Source organism: Platalea leucorodia (assembly GCF_965183815.1).
Source record: "Platalea leucorodia genome assembly, chromosome: 5".
NCBI lineage: Eukaryota > Metazoa > Chordata > Aves > Pelecaniformes > Threskiornithidae > Platalea > Platalea leucorodia.
Genome location: NC_138827.1, coordinates 7,765,453 through 7,787,556, shown reverse-complemented (window position 1 = coordinate 7,787,556; position 22,104 = coordinate 7,765,453). Strand labels below are relative to the sequence as shown.

The 22,104-nt window shown below is 44.3% G+C and overlaps 1 protein-coding gene across 4 annotated transcripts; it reads right to left on the bottom strand.

The window, feature by feature from the left end:
• Nucleotides 1–192: 192 nt before the first annotated feature.
• Nucleotides 193–19,377, bottom strand: MPG (N-methylpurine DNA glycosylase; the record flags this gene model as incomplete). Of its 4 annotated transcripts, XM_082313043.1 has the most annotated exons (8): nucleotides 19,254–19,377; nucleotides 17,319–17,481; nucleotides 16,369–16,482; nucleotides 14,672–14,721; nucleotides 12,528–12,675; nucleotides 11,672–11,897; nucleotides 7,471–7,675; nucleotides 193–587 (listed from the first exon to the last, which is right to left on the bottom strand). In XM_082313043.1, exons 6-8 carry the CDS (start codon nucleotides 11,891–11,893, stop codon nucleotides 193–195), a joined length of 822 nt encoding a protein of 273 aa, XP_082169169.1. In that variant the 5' UTR covers nucleotides 11,894–11,897; nucleotides 12,528–12,675; nucleotides 14,672–14,721; nucleotides 16,369–16,482; nucleotides 17,319–17,481; nucleotides 19,254–19,377. The 4 variants fall into 4 exon arrangements, with proteins under 4 accessions (XP_082169169.1, XP_082169170.1, XP_082169171.1 ...); XM_082313044.1 differs by lacking the exon at nucleotides 14,672–14,721; XM_082313045.1 differs by lacking the exons at nucleotides 14,672–14,721; nucleotides 16,369–16,482.
• Nucleotides 19,378–22,104: the final 2,727 nt, after the last annotated feature.

Below are 22,104 nucleotides of genomic sequence, written 5' to 3'. Positions count from 1 at the left end.
CTGGCTGGGAGACCCACGCCAGTCTGCCCCACAAATAAAATTCCACCTTGCCCCATTCGTTGTGATAAAGTACATTTATTGTTAAAAACCTCCAGGCCACTATGTCTGCCCTAGCTGCTGCCATGACGTAACCTGAGGCTGTCGTACAGAGCACAGCTCAAGTCCTGGTCGGTGGCACACTTGCAGGACTCGTCAGCTGCAAGAGAAGTGTCCTATTGCTGCCATTTCTCTTTCTGTTTTCTTGTCTACAACGCTCACAAATTTGTTTCCTCGTAAATAAAACCTGAGAGGCTTCTGTGCCCACTCTCCCCTATTGCCAATACCAATCCTTGTTGTGGCTACCACGTCCTGCTCCCCTGGTAGGTCACGTCCAGGTACCATCCAGATGGCCTCATCTTGAGTCAGGTCCCTTTGGTCAAAAGCCTTATCAATCCCCAACGCTTGGCAGAGCTTGGAGGGCCCACTGCACAGCTGCCAGTCCTTCAGCAGCTTTGTGGGTCCTTTCCTTGAAGCACTGCGCAGCTCTCTCATCGCATCTAAACCCTGAAGAGGTTCCAAAGAGCGAAGCAATACTGCAGCCCCTTCCCCTGCGCAGAACAAGAACCACGTGTTAGTACAGGGTTGGTCATCGAGGACATCTCAGCTTCCAGCCCCACCGCCAGCAGGAGTGCTTCAGCTCCGAGCCCGTGGCTCAGCTCGGCCTGATGGAGCAGGGAACTGCCTGCAGCACCCAAACACAGGGTCTGTCCTTCTCTCCAGCCGCTTCGCTTCAAGCGCCGGGCTTTGGAGTCAGTCGCTAACCCGTGGACAGTGCACTCCCTTCCCTCTTCTGAATGTCCAGCGTCCCACAGCTCTGTGTCCTTTATTCATCAGTGCTGAGCTGCTCTTCCCCCAGCCTGCTTCTTGATGTTACTAAGTCTAGCTGCTGCTCCAAGGCTTGCCAGAGGGCAAGAGGTTTTTCTTATGTCAGCACAGCGTTCAGGAATAAATACGCATATGGTTCAGTTTTGGCATAGCTATCCAAAGCTGCTCCCAAACCCAGTGGATTTATAATAAACTCTGATTACAAGAACTCCAGCTAACAAAGGAGAGGAGGAATGAGTGCGGATGCTGCCAGCAGAAAGAGCAGCCTGCAGAGTTAAGCTGGACAAAGAGAAACCTGGGAGGGAGCTGCAGGCACGGGGAGCAGCTGCTGAGGGAGCCCTGGCTGCAGGTGTTACCAGTTCAAACACCCACTTGGAGGTGTAACAGCAGGTGGGATGACCACCGCTTTGGGTAACTGCACAGCTGCAGCGGAGAGCGATCCAAACCCTTCTGCCAGGGAAGCTCTCGCAAGATGGGGACCCGGGGCAGGACGGGGCTGCACCGTATCTGGCTGCAGGATGCACGGCCCTGGGAGCATCACTTTGGCAGAGAAGACCTTTATACGACAAGAAGTGAAGAAAACTGACAGATTCTCTTCTCAAATGGGATTTGCCACCCTGCCAGGAGCTTTAGGAAACTCCAGCTCGCCACAGCTGTTGTGATCAGCTGCCCTGCCCGATTTTGGTGACAGTGAAGCAAAGATGCAGCTCTGAGCACAGACATTCCCCTGTGATGAGGACCTCCAGCCTAAGTGGGACATAAAGAGAGCCTTGATATTTTCCACTGGACAGCAAGGAAGGTCTTCCCGTGACCTTGAGTGGGCGAGGAGAGAGCCTGGTAAAGCGGTCTGTGTGCTGCCCCACACAGCACCCCTTGTGCTGGGGCCGCCCACGGCATTCCTCCCCGCCAGCATCTGCGTGCTCAGTGATGCTGCTCTGCAAGAATCCCCTCTCCCTCTCCAGCCTCAAACATCTGGAGCCACGCTCCTGCCTGGCAAAGGCTTTTTTTGTAGGCACTGACAGATCCCTAAGGACCTGCAATTTCCAAAAATAGAATCCCTCTCATATTTTGTACAAATCCCACACTAAATTACCCTCTGGGGCTCCCAACTGAGCCGATCAGCTGAGGACCTGATTTCTGACTTGTGAGGTGTGCCTCTTGCCCTGAACCTGCTCAGAGCCCCTGCTGCCCTCAGCACAGCTCGGTGAAGTCAACAGACTTATTTCCAACAGCTGTCAGCAATCTGTTCCCAGGCACTCCCTTCTCTAAGGAAGGGGATTGATGCTAATCTGGCAGCCAAAAGCTGCTTCCCTGTACTACAGTGATTTAGAGCTCAAAGGTCATTTTAGATTTTTAAGAACATGCTCCATGGCCTAATTCTGCTTTTCATCCATGCACAAAGAAACATCCTGGACGCTGCCTCACTCGCCAGGAACAACTGTGGGATTCTGAGAAATCACTAATTACACTACTTGCCTTCATCCATCACAAATGCAAGTGGAAACCGTGGTTAGACTTGGATTGAACCGAGTCCTTGGGAGTCCGTGTGAAGAGAGACAAGCATTCAGAGAAACTGTAGGTGCTCCCGGAGGACCCGCAGAGCCGTGGCAGGGGGTACCTGGCATTTCTGGCTCTGGCTGCTCTTTGTGCATTTCCACCAGAAAGTTTTCACACTCTGTGTAGCACAGACCCCGCTCTCTGCTCTGAGCCAGCAGCCCCTGAATGTGACAGCAACACCAGAAGAGCTTTGGGAAGAGGAGGAGACAGCAGGCAGGATAAGTGCAGGGATGCCATGATGAGCTACTGCCTTCTCTGTCCCCACACCCCTGGGCTGATGTTCGGGTCCTCCTGAGCATACTTGCACATCAGAAGTTTTATTTTAACTACCAAAGAGTAGCTGAATCCTTCTGGCTCATCTCCTACCTGCCAGAGTGCTTCAGCCTGCCTTCCTCCCTCTCTGCAGCCCGCAGCAGCTCGCTCTCAGGGGTTATCTGGCTTCAGCATCTGCCCGACATGGACAGGGCCACTGACACGCCACCAGCAGCGGTGCCAGTCCAGAGATGCTGAATATCGACCTCCCATGCTGAAGAGTCACTCCATGTAACGAGTAGCATTCAAAGCTAAAAGCTGGGATCTAACAACAACACAGGGGCCAATTCTCTCCCTGAGCAGCTAGAAATCATAAAACAATAGGGAAGTCCCACACCCCCACTGTGCGGCTTGCTGCTCCTTCCCTGGAATGGCTCCAGAGCTCGTTCTTGGAAACAGCGCTTGGCCACTGGAGAGAACAAAATTTTTCTCTCTCTCCACCCGTCTGACTCACTGGTCCCGCAACACTTCCTTCAAAGTCCTAGGCTGGGATCCGAAAGAGGGAAGTCCACGCAGTGTGACCCCGGGCCTGGGTAGAGCATCACTGGGATCTTGATTTTACAAGCTGTTCTTTCAGATCTGGCAGCAAAATGCACACCTTGGCAAATTGCAGAGAAACAAATCCCAGCAAAGTCAGAGAGAAGTGTGACTGGCATTTACGCTCTTCCTGAAGTGCGGGAAGCCCAACATCCTTCTTAACCCTAGGGAAAGCACTTTGTACTAAGATTATTTTGCTGCTCAGGACGTACTGTAGAATTCATGCACACTGAAAGACGGCCATGGCTTCAGGCAGCAGCAGTATTTGACCCAGTGATGGGAAGACCTCTCACAGTAAAATCCCACACGATGCAGCTTTATCTCAGTGATGTGCACAAAGATTTCCCCTTCCTCAGTGACAAAAAATATTTGAGCCCACCTTTCAACTCATTATGGTTTTATGAACACCAAGATACAGTCGAAGTCGACTGAACGCACTAACAGCCACAACTTCTTGCCCCAGCAAAGTGGCCAAACAACAGGCTACAGCTGAAGTGCTTCTGATGTCTTGTTGGCAGCATCAGGCAGGGCTGGGGACATACTGCCGAGGACACTACAGTGCTAGTGGCTCTCAAGGTAAAGTCTATGCCTTTGTAGCTGCTCCACCAAGCACCTCTCCCAGCACAGCCCTGCTGGTGACGCACCTTTTCCTAGCCCCGCATGACAGCGCTGAGGCTGATGTTTAGCATAAGCCAAATACAGAAAACGGAAGAGAAAGTTTATTCCACCTGGTATTAAAACAGATGATGCTACAAGGTTACGTGTCAAAACAAGAGAGCTCTGAAGAGCCAGAGTCTCATGAGCCAAATACCCCATTCTTGACAAGCTAAGCAGAAGGGAGCAAGTGGGAGCTGCACATAAAGCTTTGCACACCTTGTATCGGCCTCAGATCCTGAGCTGATTAAGGACCAAGGCGGCCCCAGCATGATTCAAGTCAGTGTTAAACTACTTTTTAATGCTGCAACAGTCCAATTCATGCTGCTTGCCTGGTCCCAACAGTGTGTGTGTCTGGGACAGCCCTGTGCAGCATCTGTGCCAAGAAGATAGCAAAACACAGGCAACACAGGGACAGGGCAGCACTCTGATCTCTCTCCAGTAAGAAGAGGGCTGCTTTCATTAAGCTAGCGGCTCCAAATCAGCTCTACGGGCACTCAGTTCAGGAGTCTGAGAAGCAGCAGGACAGCAGTCACTGCCAGTACTTCAGAGGATATACTGGTTCTCTGAACCGCTTGCCTTCCTCCCACAAGGATCCTGTAATTTAAGCAGCACAAGGACTTGCCTACACTACAGAACTAGATGGTTTAATCTAAGCCAGCTAAGAATTCATTTGTGATTATTAGTTTGTGCTAACTTTAATAAACCACCTAAAACCACACTAGATCTCAGTTAAGTCTATGTGCTTGTTCCAACAGTCTCCAGAAATAAATGCTTTGTTAAAAATCAGTGTATGATTGCGTGAGTATTTTGATGCAAACCACCCGATGGCTAAACAGAAACATCTTTCAAGAGTCATTTGGAAAATCTCTAGAACTGATTTCTCCTGAAATCAGCCTCAGGTTTTCCCCTAATTCTCATGTCATTCAGGATGAACTTTGCTAACATGCATCCAGGTCAAAATTAAGATGGCTTAAGATGGGGTCAATTTATGTGTGTTTGAAAACACCAGGGAACCCCCAAAGACCCTTCCCCACTGCTCCAATTTGCTGCAGCAGTGCCATGCAGTATTCCCAGATGTAAACTCCAGCTACTCATATAAAGCAGGTTGCTCTGCTGTCCTGAAATCTGCGTGCATGTCTAGGCTTGTTCTGCTCCTCCCCTCCATCTACAGAAAGATAAAACAAAACTGGAAGAGATTCAGGGACAAGCAACCAGGATGATCAAAGTTATGGACTAGCTTTGGAGCAAGAGCCTAGGGAAGGAACAACTAAGTAGATGAGAAACCTTCAGCTTGTAGGCAGCTGAGGAGAGGATATGAAAAATCCTGGGAGATCACAGGAAGCAGAAGATGATATATGGGAATAGATGCAATCACCCCACGTTCTCCCCACTGTTTAACTCCTGGTGCTCTGCAGCTTTGCACAGCCAAAATCCAAGAAAAGAGTGATGCAGCTCTGGGACGTCACTGGAGATGTGCCCTTTGAAAAGGAAAAGCATTTAGGGTTCTCTCAGTAATTTGTATTCAGTCTTTCCAAGTGACACCTTCAGAAGCACCTTCACATTCCTTTTATAGTCTCCTGGTCCGTCACTCAGGTTTCGCAGCATTCCCAGAGAGACCCTGAAGTACTTGGTTATTTTGCATCAAATTCCCTGCACAAAGATGATGAAACTGATTACATCAGAAGTTCATGCTATAAGCAGAGCGTGGTCTGTGCTACTAAGAGGGACCAAGCTATGCGACAACAGACTTTTTTTTTTTTTTTTGCCAGTGTTTCCTTGTGTTTTATGTACAGCCACAGCCAGATTCAAAACAAAGTTTCTAAGATCTGTCCTATATCCAGAAAATGAAATGCTTTTGCCTTCTACCCAGGTGCACAAGTGCCACCACAAAAGATGATTTCCTCAATCCTTCCCTCAGACTAAACAACAGGACAGGCTTCTCCATCTATGTTAAGATGGGAAAAGCATCTCAGGTATGATTCGTCCTCAAATTCTTTCTTTCAACACATCTGCACATGGACAAATATACTGAAGGAGTAAAGCCTACTTATGTAGATGCATCTGTGATACACAACATGCACAGCCATGCTATGTATTTCAGTGCGTTCCTGACAAAGCTGGTAGTGACAGCGTAGCTGCGTGTATGACAGGCTAATGGACAATAAGTTTGTAACAAAAAATCCAACTAAATCCATCACAACAGTGAGCTCCAATTGATTCGCTACAAAACTAAACAGAGGTATATAAGGGAAAATTTCCCAAAGTATAAATCTCAAAGAAATCTTTCTAGAATTCAAAGGCTAAGCGTCTTTTTTTTTTAATAAAAATTATTATTCCTAATATTTCAAACACTAAGAATCCCATCCCAAATAAAGAACTATTCTGCTTTCATTATCTAAACAGATTTGGCAGAGACAAGGTAATGAAATTCACATGTGTTCATCCACCAGACTCCAGACCTCCATTTAGACAGACAGGCTCTTCCCCCACAGTGTAACCCGGCACTGTTTTTCTGCTTGGCTCCTGTCCAAAGGCCAAAACCTGAGGATTAATGGTCACTGTTACAACATTTGCTTTCCACTTAGGAATATACAAGTAGTGGGGTTTTTTTGAGCTATACCTTTGAAATGGCGAAAAAGAAAATAAATCGGTTTTGAGATTTTTTTCTAACAAAATTTATCTAAGAAATACCTGCTGCCATTTCAAGGTGTCTAATTAACCAATAACTTTATTGCAAGGCAAACATTGGCATTCTTACAGGAAAGAAAAAAACCAAGTTTTCAGAGTAACACTTACATGTTAAGAGGAGCTGTGGAAGGAGAGTCTCAGTAAATTCCAGAATCATTTGATTAGGAGTCGATTATATTACCTTGAGAATAATAAAAGACTGAAGATTCTCTAACAGTCTGGGTATTACGATTGGGTGGGTTTTTTTGGTTTTAAGATACAGCAAAGCAGCTAAAATGCTCCTGCAGTGACTCCTTGCTTAAGCTTAGGACATCTCAGACCTTTTTGTTTTCTCCAACATTTACAGCTTCTGAAGATAAAGGCAGGAGACAGAAGTGTTCCTTGTCATGGCAACAGACACCAAGGTTTAGGCTGTCATTAGACTGCAAATTTACTTCTACGTCACCACTTTTGAGGAACAAAGTTCACTGAATCACATGAATAAGGCAGCAGCCCAGGTCATCAAAACTCCTGTCAAGGAGCTCATCCTGTCAAGATTCTCCTCCAGTCCTTAGTCTTTATTTCTGTGCCTGAACAGCTCATACAGCTCACAGCTGGGACCAAAACCTCACCAGGCTGGTGACTGTGCAGCTGGAGATGGGCCCTGCTTGTAATGTTGAAAGTTAATATGCTGTCTGTCCACGGTTACATACTGTTCACAATGGCAAAACTCAGGTCCCAAGGAAAGATGGTGACAGCAAGTCATTGACTTCACAGAGCTCATATGGAGCTCACAAGCGACTGCAACACAGCAAGCGCAGCTTGAAATACCAGCCCCATGCTACAGGCATTAAAACTCTTTCAGCCTCAACTTACCTTGGCTGGAAACGTTCACGCAGAAATAAATCCCGTAGATCTGATACACGTACAGAGTTCCTGGCTTCATGAACATTGCTGCATTTCGTTGAGTTTGCTTCCCACCTTTCGAGTGGGAAGCTTCATCTTCCCCACCCAGATAAGCTTCTGTTTCAACAATCCTCCCCCAGAGTTCTCTGCCATCAGGAAGTTTGCGAACTAAAATCTGAAAGAGAGGTCAGAGTGCATCAGTTAGCAACCCTCTGTACAAAATAACCAGAGTGCAAGAGCTGTGGAAACAAAGTCGTCAGAAAAAAGGACTTGATGCCCCTCTACTCTGCTCTGGTGAGACCCCACCTGGAGCACTGCGTCCAGCTCTGGGGTCCTCAGCACGGGAAGGACATGGACCTGTTGGGAGTGGGTCCAGAGGAGGGCCACAAAAATGATCAGAGGGATGGAACACGTCTGCGATGAGGAAAGGCTGAAAGAGCTGGGGTTGTTCAGCCTGGAGAAGAGAAGGCTGCGGGGAGACCTTATTGCAGACTTTCAGTACTTAAAGGGGGCCTACAAGAAAGATGGGGATAGTCTCTTTAGCAAGGCCTGCTGCGACAGGACAAGGGGTAATGGTTTTAAACTAAAGGAGGGTAGGTTTAGACTGAACACAAGGAAAAAATTTTTCATGATGAGTGTGGTGAAACACTGGAAGGGGTTGCCCAGAGAGGTGGTAGATGCCCCATCCTTGGAAACATTCAAGGCCAGGCTGGATGGGGCTCTGAGCAACCTGATCTGGTTGTAGATGTCCCTGCCCATTGCAGGGGGGACGGACTAGATGGCCTTTAAAGGTCCCTCCCATCCCAAAGCATTCCATGAGTTTATGGTACTACATACTCTCCTCTCCACCTAGCAATCTAGTCTGCAAGCTAACGTGAACTTTTTCAGCTGCTACTGTCCAGGCCACAGCCCAGTACAAGAAGTTCCTACCTGTCATTCACCCCACAAAATGCCTGGAGTGATTAGATGTGGCAGTATCATGAAGAACCAATTTATGATCCTATATACAGTAAAGCCCATGGAGTTGCTTTTGTGATTATTTTCTGTATTCTCTACCCCAGTCCACCAGGTTTAAGGCAAAAAGCACCACCAGCATCAACCTTGAAGCATCATGAATGTATATTCTTTAGATCAGAAGAAATATGATAGTGGCACAATTAAATAACTACTATGACTAGATAGTCTCTCTCCATAGAGATGTTTCAAACAAGTCCTAGTCCCTAACCATAGAGATAATCATGACCAGAGTGAGTATCAATGCTATTTCTGTTATTTTCTGCACCACGGAGAGGGGCAGCGCAGCAGAGCTGGGAATTGGCTTCAAGCAGACAACAACAGATCTTTGTTATTACAGTGTGTTCCCTGCTTCTGGTGCCTCCTTAAATAAAACAAAGCAGATGCAGAGAAAAAAAAAAAAAACAACCAAACAAAACACATGACAGTGAAAAGATTATCTTTAAAAATAAAACAATCATGAAATTTCGTACAGAGTTTTTTGTGGCTTGACCTGGTTTCTAAATCTCTTATTTTCCTTAATGTGTGTTTAAGAAATACTGCAGTATAGTCTCATTTAGGCAACAGCCATCAGTTTAATTATACTATATTCAGTGCTTCCATATTTGAAAACCAGCCATTCAAAAATGACCTTCAAGAAACAAAGCTTAATTCCTAACAGATGTCTGTGCTGGATTGCTAATGCAGTTATTGACCTGATCCAGTATGGATGCTCCAGAAGTCAGTTTCAAACGTTGCAACTCCGGTAGATCAACATTTCCCTACAGCACTTCTCAAATTGTTGAAAACAATCAGTTTATTATTTTTAGAAAAAATGCAGTGACTTCAGAAAAGCACTGGTGTTTAGCAACTGCCTGTAAACACCCCAAAGGCACACCCATGTGGCCACATTTCTCTTTCAATATGATGAAATGCAATGGTTAGGTTATGATTTTAAAAGCATGCAGGCATTTCCCTGACTCTTCAGACATACCAAATATTCACAGTTAAACAGTTTAAAAATGGTGATCATTCACAATACCTCACAGTAAACTATTTTACAGAGGTTTTTATTTCTCACTGAGGATGTATCTTGGTGCTATGACAGTTCATTTTGAGAGGCCATTTATTGCGTGTATGTTCTGGGGTATTTTTTTGTTTCTAAGAACTCAAGCATCACATTTAAGGTAAGCAATATTAATATACCAGGCACCTCCAAAATTTGGTAGAACGAAGATAATGAATGAAACACTAAATTACCTTTACAGCTATAATTCTAAGAAAATGAGAGACTAGACTGGGTCATGGGAGACTAGGGTTATACTTTAAAAGAAAAATCTAAAATTAACATAGAAATCGCCTGGCTTGTAATTCTAGGCCTAAAAAGGAAAAGCGTAGAATTAGGACTAAAATATCATCTGCCCAGGGTAAATGAATGCACAAGGATGTTGGAGTCATTAAGACAAAAATGCATCAGCACTGGGAGACTTCAGGTATCCTCATATAGACCAAGTAAGTATCACAGTAGGGCAGAACACAGGCTATGTTTTTTTAGACACCATCAAATGCTTTGCAGAGTGAGTAATCAAGGATCTCATAAGAAAAGACTAAACTCTCAAACTGATCCAGAGCAAAATGCAAAGTCTTTTCCAAAGACTTATCCCTGAAAAACAACTTTGTATCATGAAGTATAAAGTTCAGTGTCCTTCCACAAGTGTTAAGGTCCAAAAATAAGCTATCCGAGTTCTGCTTACCAGCAAAAAGGGGAAACTACATAAAGTGAGGAAGCTTGTTAGGAAGAACTTAAAAGAGGCAGCCAAAGGTTAAAGCTGGAAAGGCAAGCCTCTAGCAGGATGTCTATAAAGATAGCAAACACACATGACGTATCAGAGAGAGGTTCAGACAGACCAAAAAAAACCCGCAGGGTTAAAAAGCAGAGCAAAGGCGTCAATTACAAGCAAGACAATATCCTTAGAAAATAAAAAAAAAAAAAGCTAGACACAGCAAGACAGGCCAAAACCAACAGTTTGTGGAACAAATTCCTAAAGTTATCTAAACCAATGAGAACCCAGAGAGTCTGTTCACTCTACAGACAATAAAGGTATAAAAAAGACTCAGAGAAGATAAGACTATAGCAGTGAAACTAAAAACACATTTTGCAACTGAATTTAGGAGGTCCCACAATGGCACTTTTTATAGGGAAAACACTGGAGGAATTCCGTCCCATGGAAACAGCGGGAGAGTTTTTTGAAGGTCTCACGAAGCAGAAGAGACACATTTAATCTCCCCCACTCTGATTTCCAAAAGCTTTCAACAAGGTCCAAAGATTCCTCAAAGTTTCTGCAATGGGATAAGGGAGAAGGTCCTTTAATGAATAAGTAACGGCTTGAAAACTCAGGAACAAAAAGGAAGGAAGAGCAGTTTTCAGAGTGAAGAGACTTTAACTGTGGAGTCCTAAATGTCTCCACAGTAGGGCCTGTGCTGCCTTGCATATTTGTGTTAATAACCTCAGAAAGGTGATCATTAGAGAGCTCACCATGTGTACTGACAATATCGAGTTATTCAGAACAGCAAAAACAAAAGCAGGTAGTATGAGATACGACATTCAAAGCATACAGGGCAGCATAAAAAAAAGTACCAAGCAGCCTGCTGAATTGCAGGTAAGAATGAAATATTTGAGTACACTATGACAGTGGATACTGGTGAAGAAAAGGCCAAGGGCCTGCCATGCTATTAGCTTCACAAGATAGTAAAATGGAGGCAGAGAAGGAGGTGTTGCTGACTGCAAAGCATTACTTTCCACAGGGCCAAGCAAGAGCCAAAAACAAATAAAAGGAATACCTGAATGGAAAATAATGGGCCTGAAACAACCTTCAAACCACAAACAGCAAAGTACATTTCAGTAAACCAGAAAAAAAGGGAGAAAACTCCACAAAAAACTAATTCTGAAATGTGACAGTAAACTAAACGTGAAAAATTACTCCTCTGACTTCATCCAAAATAGATTTGGCTACTAGTCTTTAAATTCCACTGAACTTAACAAGAGAAGGAATGAGAGCTGTGTTCCCAAAATAGCAAAGCCCTGGAGTCAAATGGCAAAAAAAGAATTTCATCCTTTTACACGAAGTTATTAGCTAGCACATGCTCCAGTACAGTAATCTCAGTGTTCGTGCCTTACCTGTCCCAGAAAGGACTTGGCCAGACTAATACAGGGCTGGTTGAAAAAATCTGCTTCTAGCCGGGAAGAATTTCTTTTCTCTATCGCAAAATATTTGCTGCTTTTTGGAGAAGAATCCCCATCAGGCATAGCGTTTCGGTTCTCCAAGGCATCAAAAGGAGGGAAGCTGGAGTTGCTTTGGAGAGCACTTAATTGAGCCAACAGCTTTCTTTTTCTTGGCATAGTTCTAGAAAATTGATACAAACACAATTAGGAATACAAAGCTTATTTAAAAGTAACTCATTTCCACAAACTCTTATTTTTACACATCTCTCCACAACAATGAATCTGAAAGCTATAACTAATTGGACAACCTAGCCAAACTACAGAAGCAGGTGACAGATTTAGCTGTGTCTACATCAGGCTAGACAAATATTGGGCTGTACTAATAAGCAAATAGAAAACTGCAGTTTGAGTATTCATCTTTTAAGGACTGCATATGAAAAGCAACTCTGCTCCACTTTGCAGCAAAAATAAGCTTGCTAACTGTTAGGTTAGGAAACTCAGAAATTGAAAACAAAGATGAACCAGTACTATATATTTTTTTTTACCTAGAACTAACGTAATCTGCTAAGCAGACAGAAAAAAATAGGAAGCAACACCCTCAAAAATTGTGCTGACTCAGAAAGTCCACAGAAGTCATGTATCAATCTTTTTAAACAGTAATGTAACCAGATCAGAATCTAAAACTCCACAGGACACAGAACATTTGGGTTGGCAGATGCCCTATTTACAGTCACAGCAACAAACTTGATTATCATGCTGTAGAAATGTTTGTGTTAGAGCCTCCACAAAATAAGCTTTAAATTCAACCTACCAGAAAGATGAGGAGCAGTCTGTTCCAGTCAACAGTATGTATTCGAGGCAACTACGTAACCCGAGATTGTTCTTCTAGGTTTGTCACCAATTTAGTATGCGAGCTTCGAAAAGTTAATGCTTCTTTTTCTGTGCTGCAGTCCTTACACCTGTCGAACACAAACAAACTTATTTATTTACTGTATAAAGCACTTTGAAATAGGCTAAGAGATTTTAGAGCTGGAGATCATGATACCAACAGTGCACCATTAGCTCAAACACAAGAACAATTTGCAGTTTTCTGTTGGTCTAGCAGATGACCATCTCCCAGCTGGGGCATTATTGGAGATGCTCTTTAGCCTTTTTTATACAAAAGGCTACGAAAACAGCGGAGAACGCACTTTTCCTATATTGATACACAAAAAGCTGAAACCAAATTTTTTAAATTCCCCCATTGGCACTAAATTTGGAAAGTGTCAGCCTCAAAAAAAGGACTCTTACAAGAGAACACAAAGAGACCAGGTTTTAGAAGATGTCTCATCAGTTCTGAAATTCAACCACATGTAGATATAAGGGAACAAAGCAAAGGTTCGACATCATACATAATTAGAAATGGAGAAAGAATCCTAGATACAGCTGAATCTGCAAGGGAAGTACATATATAATTAAGTAACTGTTGCCACTCATTTTTCACCAGATCATCAGCTTTTAAAAATCACTACCAAAACCTTCACCATCAAAACCAATCTTTATCTTGCTCTGATGTTTCTCACAAAGAAAGATCCACCAGCAATCCTTGAACTACACCGAAATGAATTCAACTTTGCTACGCTGTGGATCACCAGTGCCAATTCCCCAGCAGCATTACATTTCACTTCAGAAGAATCCAGACACAAACATATAAAAATAGGGAGGGGAAAAAAAAAAAAAGAAATCACTGGCAGGGAGGTGGGGTGTTTTTATGCTTTTTCCTAAACATCTAATTCTTTATTGCAATAATTCAGTGATATCAGAGACTTGCCATAGAATGGCCAGCTCCATGCCAGGTATTCTGCTCTGAACTGTGGCTTTCACCTCCTGGGAATTCTTAAAAATTTTGTCAGAAGTCACCAGCCTGCCTCAGACAAAATTGCCTGGCGGCCTTCAGAAATGAGAGTCCTGTCTAGGAGAAAGGGTGCAAATAGGAAAAACGGTTGCAGGAAGGAAGGGACGGAGGAGGAACACTTCTCCATATCAGACTGACCCGCTAAAAGACTCGGTCAAGGGAATGCATCACGCTGAAGGCAGTACCTCCAGACTTCGCTGACAGTATTAACTGGAACTTCCAGTTCATCAGCCATACATAAAGACATGCTGAAAACATGGCCAATTTGAGTGGAGCATTAACTCATTTGGAAATTTGTGCTCTTATGGAATGCGACATCAGAAACAGGATCTGAGTTGCCGGGCACCTATTGCCTTTCCAATTAAGTAATTCTTAAAAGCTGCAAGTGCTCTCACGTAAATGTTATACCGGCAGCCTTAGGGCACTTTTAATTTCATTGCTATGGGCTGATCCTACACAGATCTCAGCCCTTTCAACGCTCATTAGAAACAGCAGTAGGATACTGCCTTATAGTCACGAGAAATGGGTCACATACAAAAATGCGATTGCTTTAAAAGCAAAAATGGAGAATGAGGGGACTGCAATACCATCTCAGAAATCCAGAAGAACCCCAATCTACCTTTTGTCTCACTGCTTGTTCATACCAAGATACGAAACATAAAACTCCATGCCTCAAAGCTTATCTACGCTTTCTGTAAAGGATGTTGCTTCTATATACAAATCCCTTCTTGCCTATGAAAAAGCACGCTGTAGAAGACAGTACATATCAAATACCCAAGCCCTATGTATATGGGAAGTAAGAGACACCATCTCTTCAAATGTAAGTCTACAGGTAAATTCTGCAACTCTTCACTTCTATCTAGATTTTCTTGCTTGTATAGTAAACAAATTCTACTTCTGTGCCTCAAATAAGAATCAGTTGTGGGTTTAATCACTTTTCACTAATGCTGTTGTAACCAAACTAGCTACAAGTTGTTAAGCACATGTGTGTACACACGCACAAAAAAAAGTATGGAAGTCAGAAAAGGAAGATCAAGAGCTGAGTAAGTCTGCACGAGTACCTGAAGTGTTCAGGGCTGCTGGGCTAGTCTCAGGCAAGTGTTTAGGGACCCTGCAGGTCAGAATCAGAAAGACACTGAAAACATGTGTAAAATACAGCTCAGCAGCAGATACACCCTCTAGTCGAGGCACAATTGAGTCTACGCAGGCTTCTTTAATCCTTCTAATAAGACTGCATTTGCAGCTATTTCCTCATGTATCTAACGAGCTTTCACTGAAAGGAGGTAAAAAAGCATCCCACTAGTAATATCCATGTACTTTTGGCTCACAGGTCCAGATAACTGCAGCTGCAAAGTTCTCCTCCTGTACATATATCTTTCTGATAGCACGATGAAGCATACATAAGAACACATCGCCACTTCTGGAGAGACAATTCCTCATACAAATGCCCAGTTGTACAGATTTCATGTGGGAATATATGAACTGTCAATACTGGGCCAGACCAAAGGACACGTCTCCCTGTATCCTGCTCTCCAGCACAGGTCAAAAGCAGGAACCTAGGGAAGAACAGAATAAGCACACAGTGCTTCTCCACACATCCTCCATGTCTCGAGACCGGAACCTTCTGAACTAGGCACAGTTTCTGTGCACTTAGTAACTGTGAGCTTATACAGTCTTCCCTGAGCCTGTGTAAAACTATCCAAACTGAAACTTTACTGATAAAGAAAGCTTCATGGAATTAGTCATTACGGCTCCAAAAACTCACTCATTTTCTGTGTGAAATTAGGACTGCTCCCCACCCACATGAATCAGTTTATATTTGCAATTCATCACCATCAGCCCTCTTCTTTACCGCCTCAAATAAGGTAAAGCCAGCTGGAAACATTGTTTTTCCAGGTCATTGACAAAACATTCCTGCAGCACTCCAATGGTGACCTCCAGCCACCACGAGGGCTGCCATTTACTCACATCCTCTTTCCTATCTTTGCACCAACTGTTTATTTATAACAGGGAACTCCCTTACTGTGTCAGGGGTTCGTCAGGTGAGGGCTCTTGTTTAAAAGCTTCCTGAAAGCTGAGTACAGACTGTAAGCCAGAGCTCTCAATGTGCTTATTTAGACCTTCACAGAATTCCAACTTTTTTTTTTTTTAAGGCATGACTTTCCACAACAAAAGCCACATTGGCTCTTCCTCACTATATAATATTTATGCAGGTGTCCAATAATTCTACATTGCTGTATTTTCTACTAATTCAGTTGGCAGTGGTCAAACTTCCTGGTCTGCAGCCCACAGATTTCCCCTAGAACCCTCTTTAAAAAGTAGTGACACATTTGCTGCTCTCCAGTTCCCAGGTATTGGCTTTCAGTGAGAAGGCAGAGACCATCCTTAGCAGCACTGTCCCTGGGGGCTTCACCTGGTTCGGCAGCTTGTTCCTGCCTGTTGCCTATTTGTTCAATAACGTCTCACACAGACACTTCATTTTAAGCTCCTTCAATGAGTTCTCAGCAAGAAGGATTTCCATCCACCTTTCCTACCTAGTCTAACCTATTAGTAACCAGAAGTAAGTTGATAATGTATAGCTTCCTGGACAATAGCATGAGAAGCAGACAAAAAACCCTTCCTGAAAGAAGAGTGCAGGCAGGAGCTAATATACTATAATTACGAATATTAAGTCAATCTCTCCACAGACAGACTTTGACACTATGTGCTATCCCACTAATACCTCAAAAGTATGGCAAAATGAATGGTTTTTATTCACCTTACTGAATGCTGGGGATGTAATTTCCTGCAAGACGTCCCTGCAATTCCAGTCCTCGCTCCTACTGCCTACTGGACATTTTGAACTTTTTGGAATGAAAACTTATTCATCCTTCTGTAAAGAACAAGGAAGATAAAAATGAGGGAGAGTAATGAAAAGTCATGAAAACCCCAAAAAAACGAAATTAGCTTCGTTTAGCGAAATTATGCTTCGTTTTGGTTGACCCTCTTAAACCATTTTGGTTTTTTTTTGTCCCCCCCACCCACCCAACATTCTAGCTGCTATTTTTAACTGAGTGCCAAACTTGCATATTAAATGAAAGCAAACAAGTTAAATACAATACTGATAATGGATGTTAGCTAGCTCAGCCTTCTGAGATTTGAGTTAAGCAAGCCAGTATTTAGTTAAGCAAGGCAGCATTTCGAGAGGCCACAAACACTGATCAGGAAATGGACATAAGGATTCAAAATCATCTGCAGTTCAGGTTTTTTCTTTATATCTACATTATTTGTAGCAAATGTACATTGGGTATATTGTGCTTATCATCCAAGAGCTAGAAGTCTTATTTTTTTCCCCACCTACATGACAGCAGTGAGAACACTCCTGATTTGTAAAGTACATTCAAAGAGCGATATAACAGGATACAGAACTAGTTACACTTAAGTCTTAGGTACCCATCTTATAAAACGACCCTAGAAAATACATTCCTTCCTCAATCTTAATACTGCATGAGAAACAATTTAGTTTAGGCATGAAGGTTTGACTCAATGACCAAAGATGTTTCACCAAAGCCTTCATTAACGCACTGACAAAAAGGAAAACTTATGACTCAAATACTCAAACATCCGAACAACATCCACAAAGAGAGTTCCACTTAAGAGTTCCCATTGAAGTACCATAACTTAAAGACTAGGAAGAAAAGCATAAGCAGCAAAGACACAAAGATTTACCTGCAAAAGGATCCTGGAGCTGCTCCCTGCATGAACATGGAAGCAGAGGGTTCTCACACCTCCTCCTGAGAAGTCAGCCCTAGACTCAGGCTTAGAGAAAGGACCTGCTCCACATCCAGTTTTACAAAGCAGAACTGTGTGAAGTCCTAGGAGAAGTCTTTGTCTTAAAGAGAGAGAAAGATTTCAGGCCAAGCTACTCAAAAGAAGGCCTTAGTATTCACGCTTTGCACAAAGAACCTGAGCTCTCCAACAAAACCATGTGGAGGGAATCACAGCCACACTTTGTAATCAGTCATGAGACGGGCTCAGTAACAGCTAAGGTGCTGCTCAAGGTGATTAAATTGGGACTGATTCAATGCACATGCTATGAGCCTCTCTCCTCAGTGAGAAGATCCCTTTCTTCTGTTTTCAGCCACAGGAAAGGCTTTTCTTACATTTAGCGATTCAGGATTAATCTGTGCAGTATATCCTTGTTACAGAGACACTATTCGTGTACACTTAGCATTGTGTTACCAGGCACCGTTAAACAGTTACAGTAAGAAAACTGAACGCTGGATCAAAGCCTTAACAGATGATGGTCTGCAGACGATAAGCGTGTAAATGCAGGTGAAGAGAAATAGCTGATGTAATGTCCACCACTATCATAGTGAACGTTTTCAAAACACTAGAACAAAGCCTTCAGGCCCTATATAAACAAAGAAGGATCTGAGGAGAAAGGGCAATTTCCCGCACAGCTTTGGATAACATGCTGTATGTGACAATAGCTTGCTAATGGCAAGCGAGACAAAACACTTGTGATGATATAACAGAGGAACAAAAGCAAAAGTCTCTTCTATAAAAAGATGCTTCCAGGAAACCAGCAAATCACTGCTGACTGCAGAGGCTGCGAAAACCTGAGTCAGACACAGATTTGAACCAGTAGAGCGCAAAGGCACTCCCACTCACGCCACAGTAGCCTGGTTTCTAACGTGGCAATCTCATTTAGAAAAGCCTCCATTTTTCAAAACTGGTTTGCAGCACATTTCCATAGGCTGGGTATTTCTCCTCCTTATAAGGTCCAAACCATACCATTTTTGTGACACATCTGTACAGCAGCTGCTCTTCCAGCATTTAACTGTGAAATCTATTACCGATTCCATAATCTGTTTACTTAGTTATGCACAAAAATGCCAGAGGATGCTCTCTGCAGAACAAAAGTGACGTGGGAGCTAGGAAATCACAGTGCAACCTTATTCAAAGTGCATTTGTACACCCCATTTAACCAGCTGATCACACACCTCTTTCCCCCAGTCTGAGCTGTGTTCAGAAAATGGCGATGTTACCTTTCCCTCAATGTTTATTACATAGTCTTTGCAATATCTTTGATCCACAACGTATATAAAAGAGTTTTTATAGTATTAGAAAGGGTCATTTACACACATAGGCCTGTTACACAGCAATAAACAACACTGATAGCCCTGAAGGCAGTGCAAGACCCCTCACGGCTTTTTCTACTAGGCACACGGGAAGCACGTGTGAAATCTGCCGGTGAAATCTTTCTATGCAAAAACGGTTAATGTGGCACTAAACAGAGCCTACAAGTACATCATTTTTACACAGTACAGTAACTACCATGCTCGTGTTTTTAAAGGGAGTCAGGCCTCGGAGCAGCAGCGCCGGGCCGGGGCTGCAGCCAGGAAAGGCAGCGGCCTCGCAGCTCCCCCGGGGCGGCCCCGGCACCGCCCGCCCCGCTCGGCAAGGCCCCGGCTGGGGCCCGGCCGGCCTTGCCGAGCGGGGCGGGCGGTGCCGCGGCCGCCGCCGGGCCCAGGCCTCGGAGCCCGCCGTTAGCAGACGGAGCTAGGCCGGGCCGGGCCCAGCGCCAGCGCCAGCCCCACGGCAGCCCGGCCCGCCCCGGCCCCGGCCCCGGCCCCGGCCCCGGCCCCGCCGCACACGCACCTGCCGGAGCCTCACCGCTCCGCCGCCGGCCGCTTTCCCGCCTCGGCCGGGTTGCGGCCTGTAACCGCCGCGGGGGGGCGCGGACAGGCCCTGCCCGGAGGCCCGGCGGAAGCCGGGAGCTCTCCTGTGGGGCGTGCCCGGCGCGGCGTGAGGGGAGGCGGGCCTGGGGACGGAGAAGTGGCGGTAGAGCCGCGCTGCGGCTGTTGGGACTGAAGAGCCCTCTTTTACCTGACAGCTCACTCTGTAGATGGCGATGGTCCACAATCAAATTGATTTGCAGCCTTTTCTCTGAGCTCGCTTGATCTCTCATCGTAGCTCTTGTTTTCTGGACCCCAGATCCTCCATAGGCCGTCTTTGAACTCTCCCTGGTTTTCGGCATCCACGCTCACACTCCTTGCTGTTTCATATTAATAATACTACTAATAAAGGGGTGAACATACATTCTGATGAATACAAATGGTCACAAGCTGGCTTTATAGAGACCTGCGTTACTTACTCCCTCAGTTCCCCAAATAACAAGTATCTGGCCTGCAGAAAAAATTCTTGGCTTCAGCTTTTAACCAGATGAAGCATATGGTCAAAATGGGGTCAAAATACGATTTTCCTCACAACTTTGAAGACATGCAGTTCGGGCCGTTGATTCATAAACAAGTAGTTGCACAAAGGGTATCAGGGAAAGTCTGATGGATCAAAATGGATTTATTCCCATTTATATAATAAAGTATGGATTTCGGGCTAGCACTAGCTAGTACAGCACCAGCGAGGAGCCAGCCACGCAGGGAAGGAGCACTTAGTGTCTATCCCATTCATAAATTTGCAAGGAAGAAGGATAAATTACTGACTAAAATTTTAGGAGCCATCAACAGCTTTGGAGGTGCAGCCAGGTATATGAGTGGCTAAGAGTGGCCTTGTGGAGGCAGAAATGGGGACTAACAGTCCAGTGATGAGCTCAAATGTGAGGAAGCTGGATAAAAAGCTTTGACATTCCTGTAAACCCTGAATTCAACCCAGAATTTCCAAATTTTACTATTCCTGTTTAATAAGAAAATGTAAAAAAATCGCCAAACCAACCATGAATGGAGCAAATTCAGTCTGTTACACAATATTCATTCTTTCTGACCATGAAGAAAGAGCTAATGTACTTTGGAACCCAAAACAACACCAAGAATGCACTGGAAAGCCCTTAAATCATTGTTGTGAAGCATGATAGTCTTGCTACTGTAGTGGTGTAAAAAAGAAAGGGAGGGAAACATGCATACGTCTTAAAGTTATTCATACTTTAATTGGAGATTTCTATGTGATTTCTTAGTCAATATGGACAAAGATAAGCTCACAAGAGTTAGGATTCCCTGGAGAGATATTACTTGCTGGCTGCATGAATGTGTTTAGCTCCAGTCTGAAGTCAGCTGTTTGTGTTATTAGCAAAGACAACAAGAGAAGTTTTTAAAAATCATTAACAGTGTTGACTGAGTGTCTCTGAAAGAGCATCTTGGACTTCCTGACTTGCATGGTTCACATCCCAGCTTTAATGTGGTATTAATATAAGAAAGGAAGACCAAGAAAGTGCATGAAAAGGAAGATAACCAAACATCAAACTGGCCTTTCAGCAAATTCCGAAAATTAAAGGAGAAACTAAGCAAGAATGAGAGATGTGGGAAGGATTTCCTGGGGTCAGACTAGTTCAGCTCTGCAGACTTTCTCCTGTGGGAGTCTGTGGGACAGGCACTGTCAGGAATGCTGGCTTCTTTGACGGAAGATCTATTTCATGCCCAAAGGAAGTATTTAAAGCTTTTAGCACCTGAGGAATGCGAATTGTTCCAAGCTACAGCATATGCCATGCTCTTCATTTGTCCAATAACTTCACTGTTACAGAATCAACACCTAAAATAGCCTCCTGTAAAAGCTGATCTGTTTGGGAAGATTAAAGTTTCCCTCCCTACTGGGCAAAAACATTTTTTTTTTTTTTTTAATGTGAGAGGAATGACTTGGAATCTGTGGCTAGAAAATCTGGCTTTCACAGGCCCTGGGGTCTGTGGCATACTGCATTCATACAGTGCGCTAGGCTTTTCTTGGAGCAAAAACTGTGTTTGCAGAGTGGTTCCCTACAGCTTCCAGGATATGCAGGCTGCTGACTTACTATCCTTTTACAGTGAGGACAGGAGATCAGCATGGAAGCAGAAGAAAGCAGAAGGGACAGATTTTCAAGTTTTCTCTGTGTAAGATACCAAATCAAGCTTCAGCGGTATCTGCTGAAAGCCTCCTCTGTCCAGTTAGAAAGAGACATGGAGCCAGTTCCCCACCAATGGCCATTGACTGGCCACTTCACATGGCCACGCTACTCTTGCCAGCATTTGCAAGACAGCTGCAACATTTCATGAGCCAACTATTGAAGAATTCCCGTGGATGAAAACGCTCCAAACAGCACAGGGTTTTTATGACATCCACTCCTGGCCTCTCCTGACATCCAGTCTTGGCTGCTGCTTCCTACTTATCCTCAACTGCCAGTGTGTCTTATTCAGAGCTATTTCCAATCAGCGTCTGTTTGAGGTACACACAGCCCTCAAATTAGTACCAGAACTAACCAGCTACTAGAAGGGAGAGGTGCTCATAGCTCCTTTGGTATCTCCCACACCCAAGCTGAGCCACAGATCAAATGTCGAGTTCTGTGAACCAAGCCCATTCAACTCGTTATGTAAGCAGATGTGTATGTTTTATTCTAAATTTGGTGACATCCATGGTGGATACCGTTCCACCCGTTTTGCACTCGGGGTGCAAAGAATCCTAGTAAGTGCACTGCATGTAGTGGGGAAACAGTAAATTAACAGACCTCCTGGGAGCCTCAGCTCTGGAC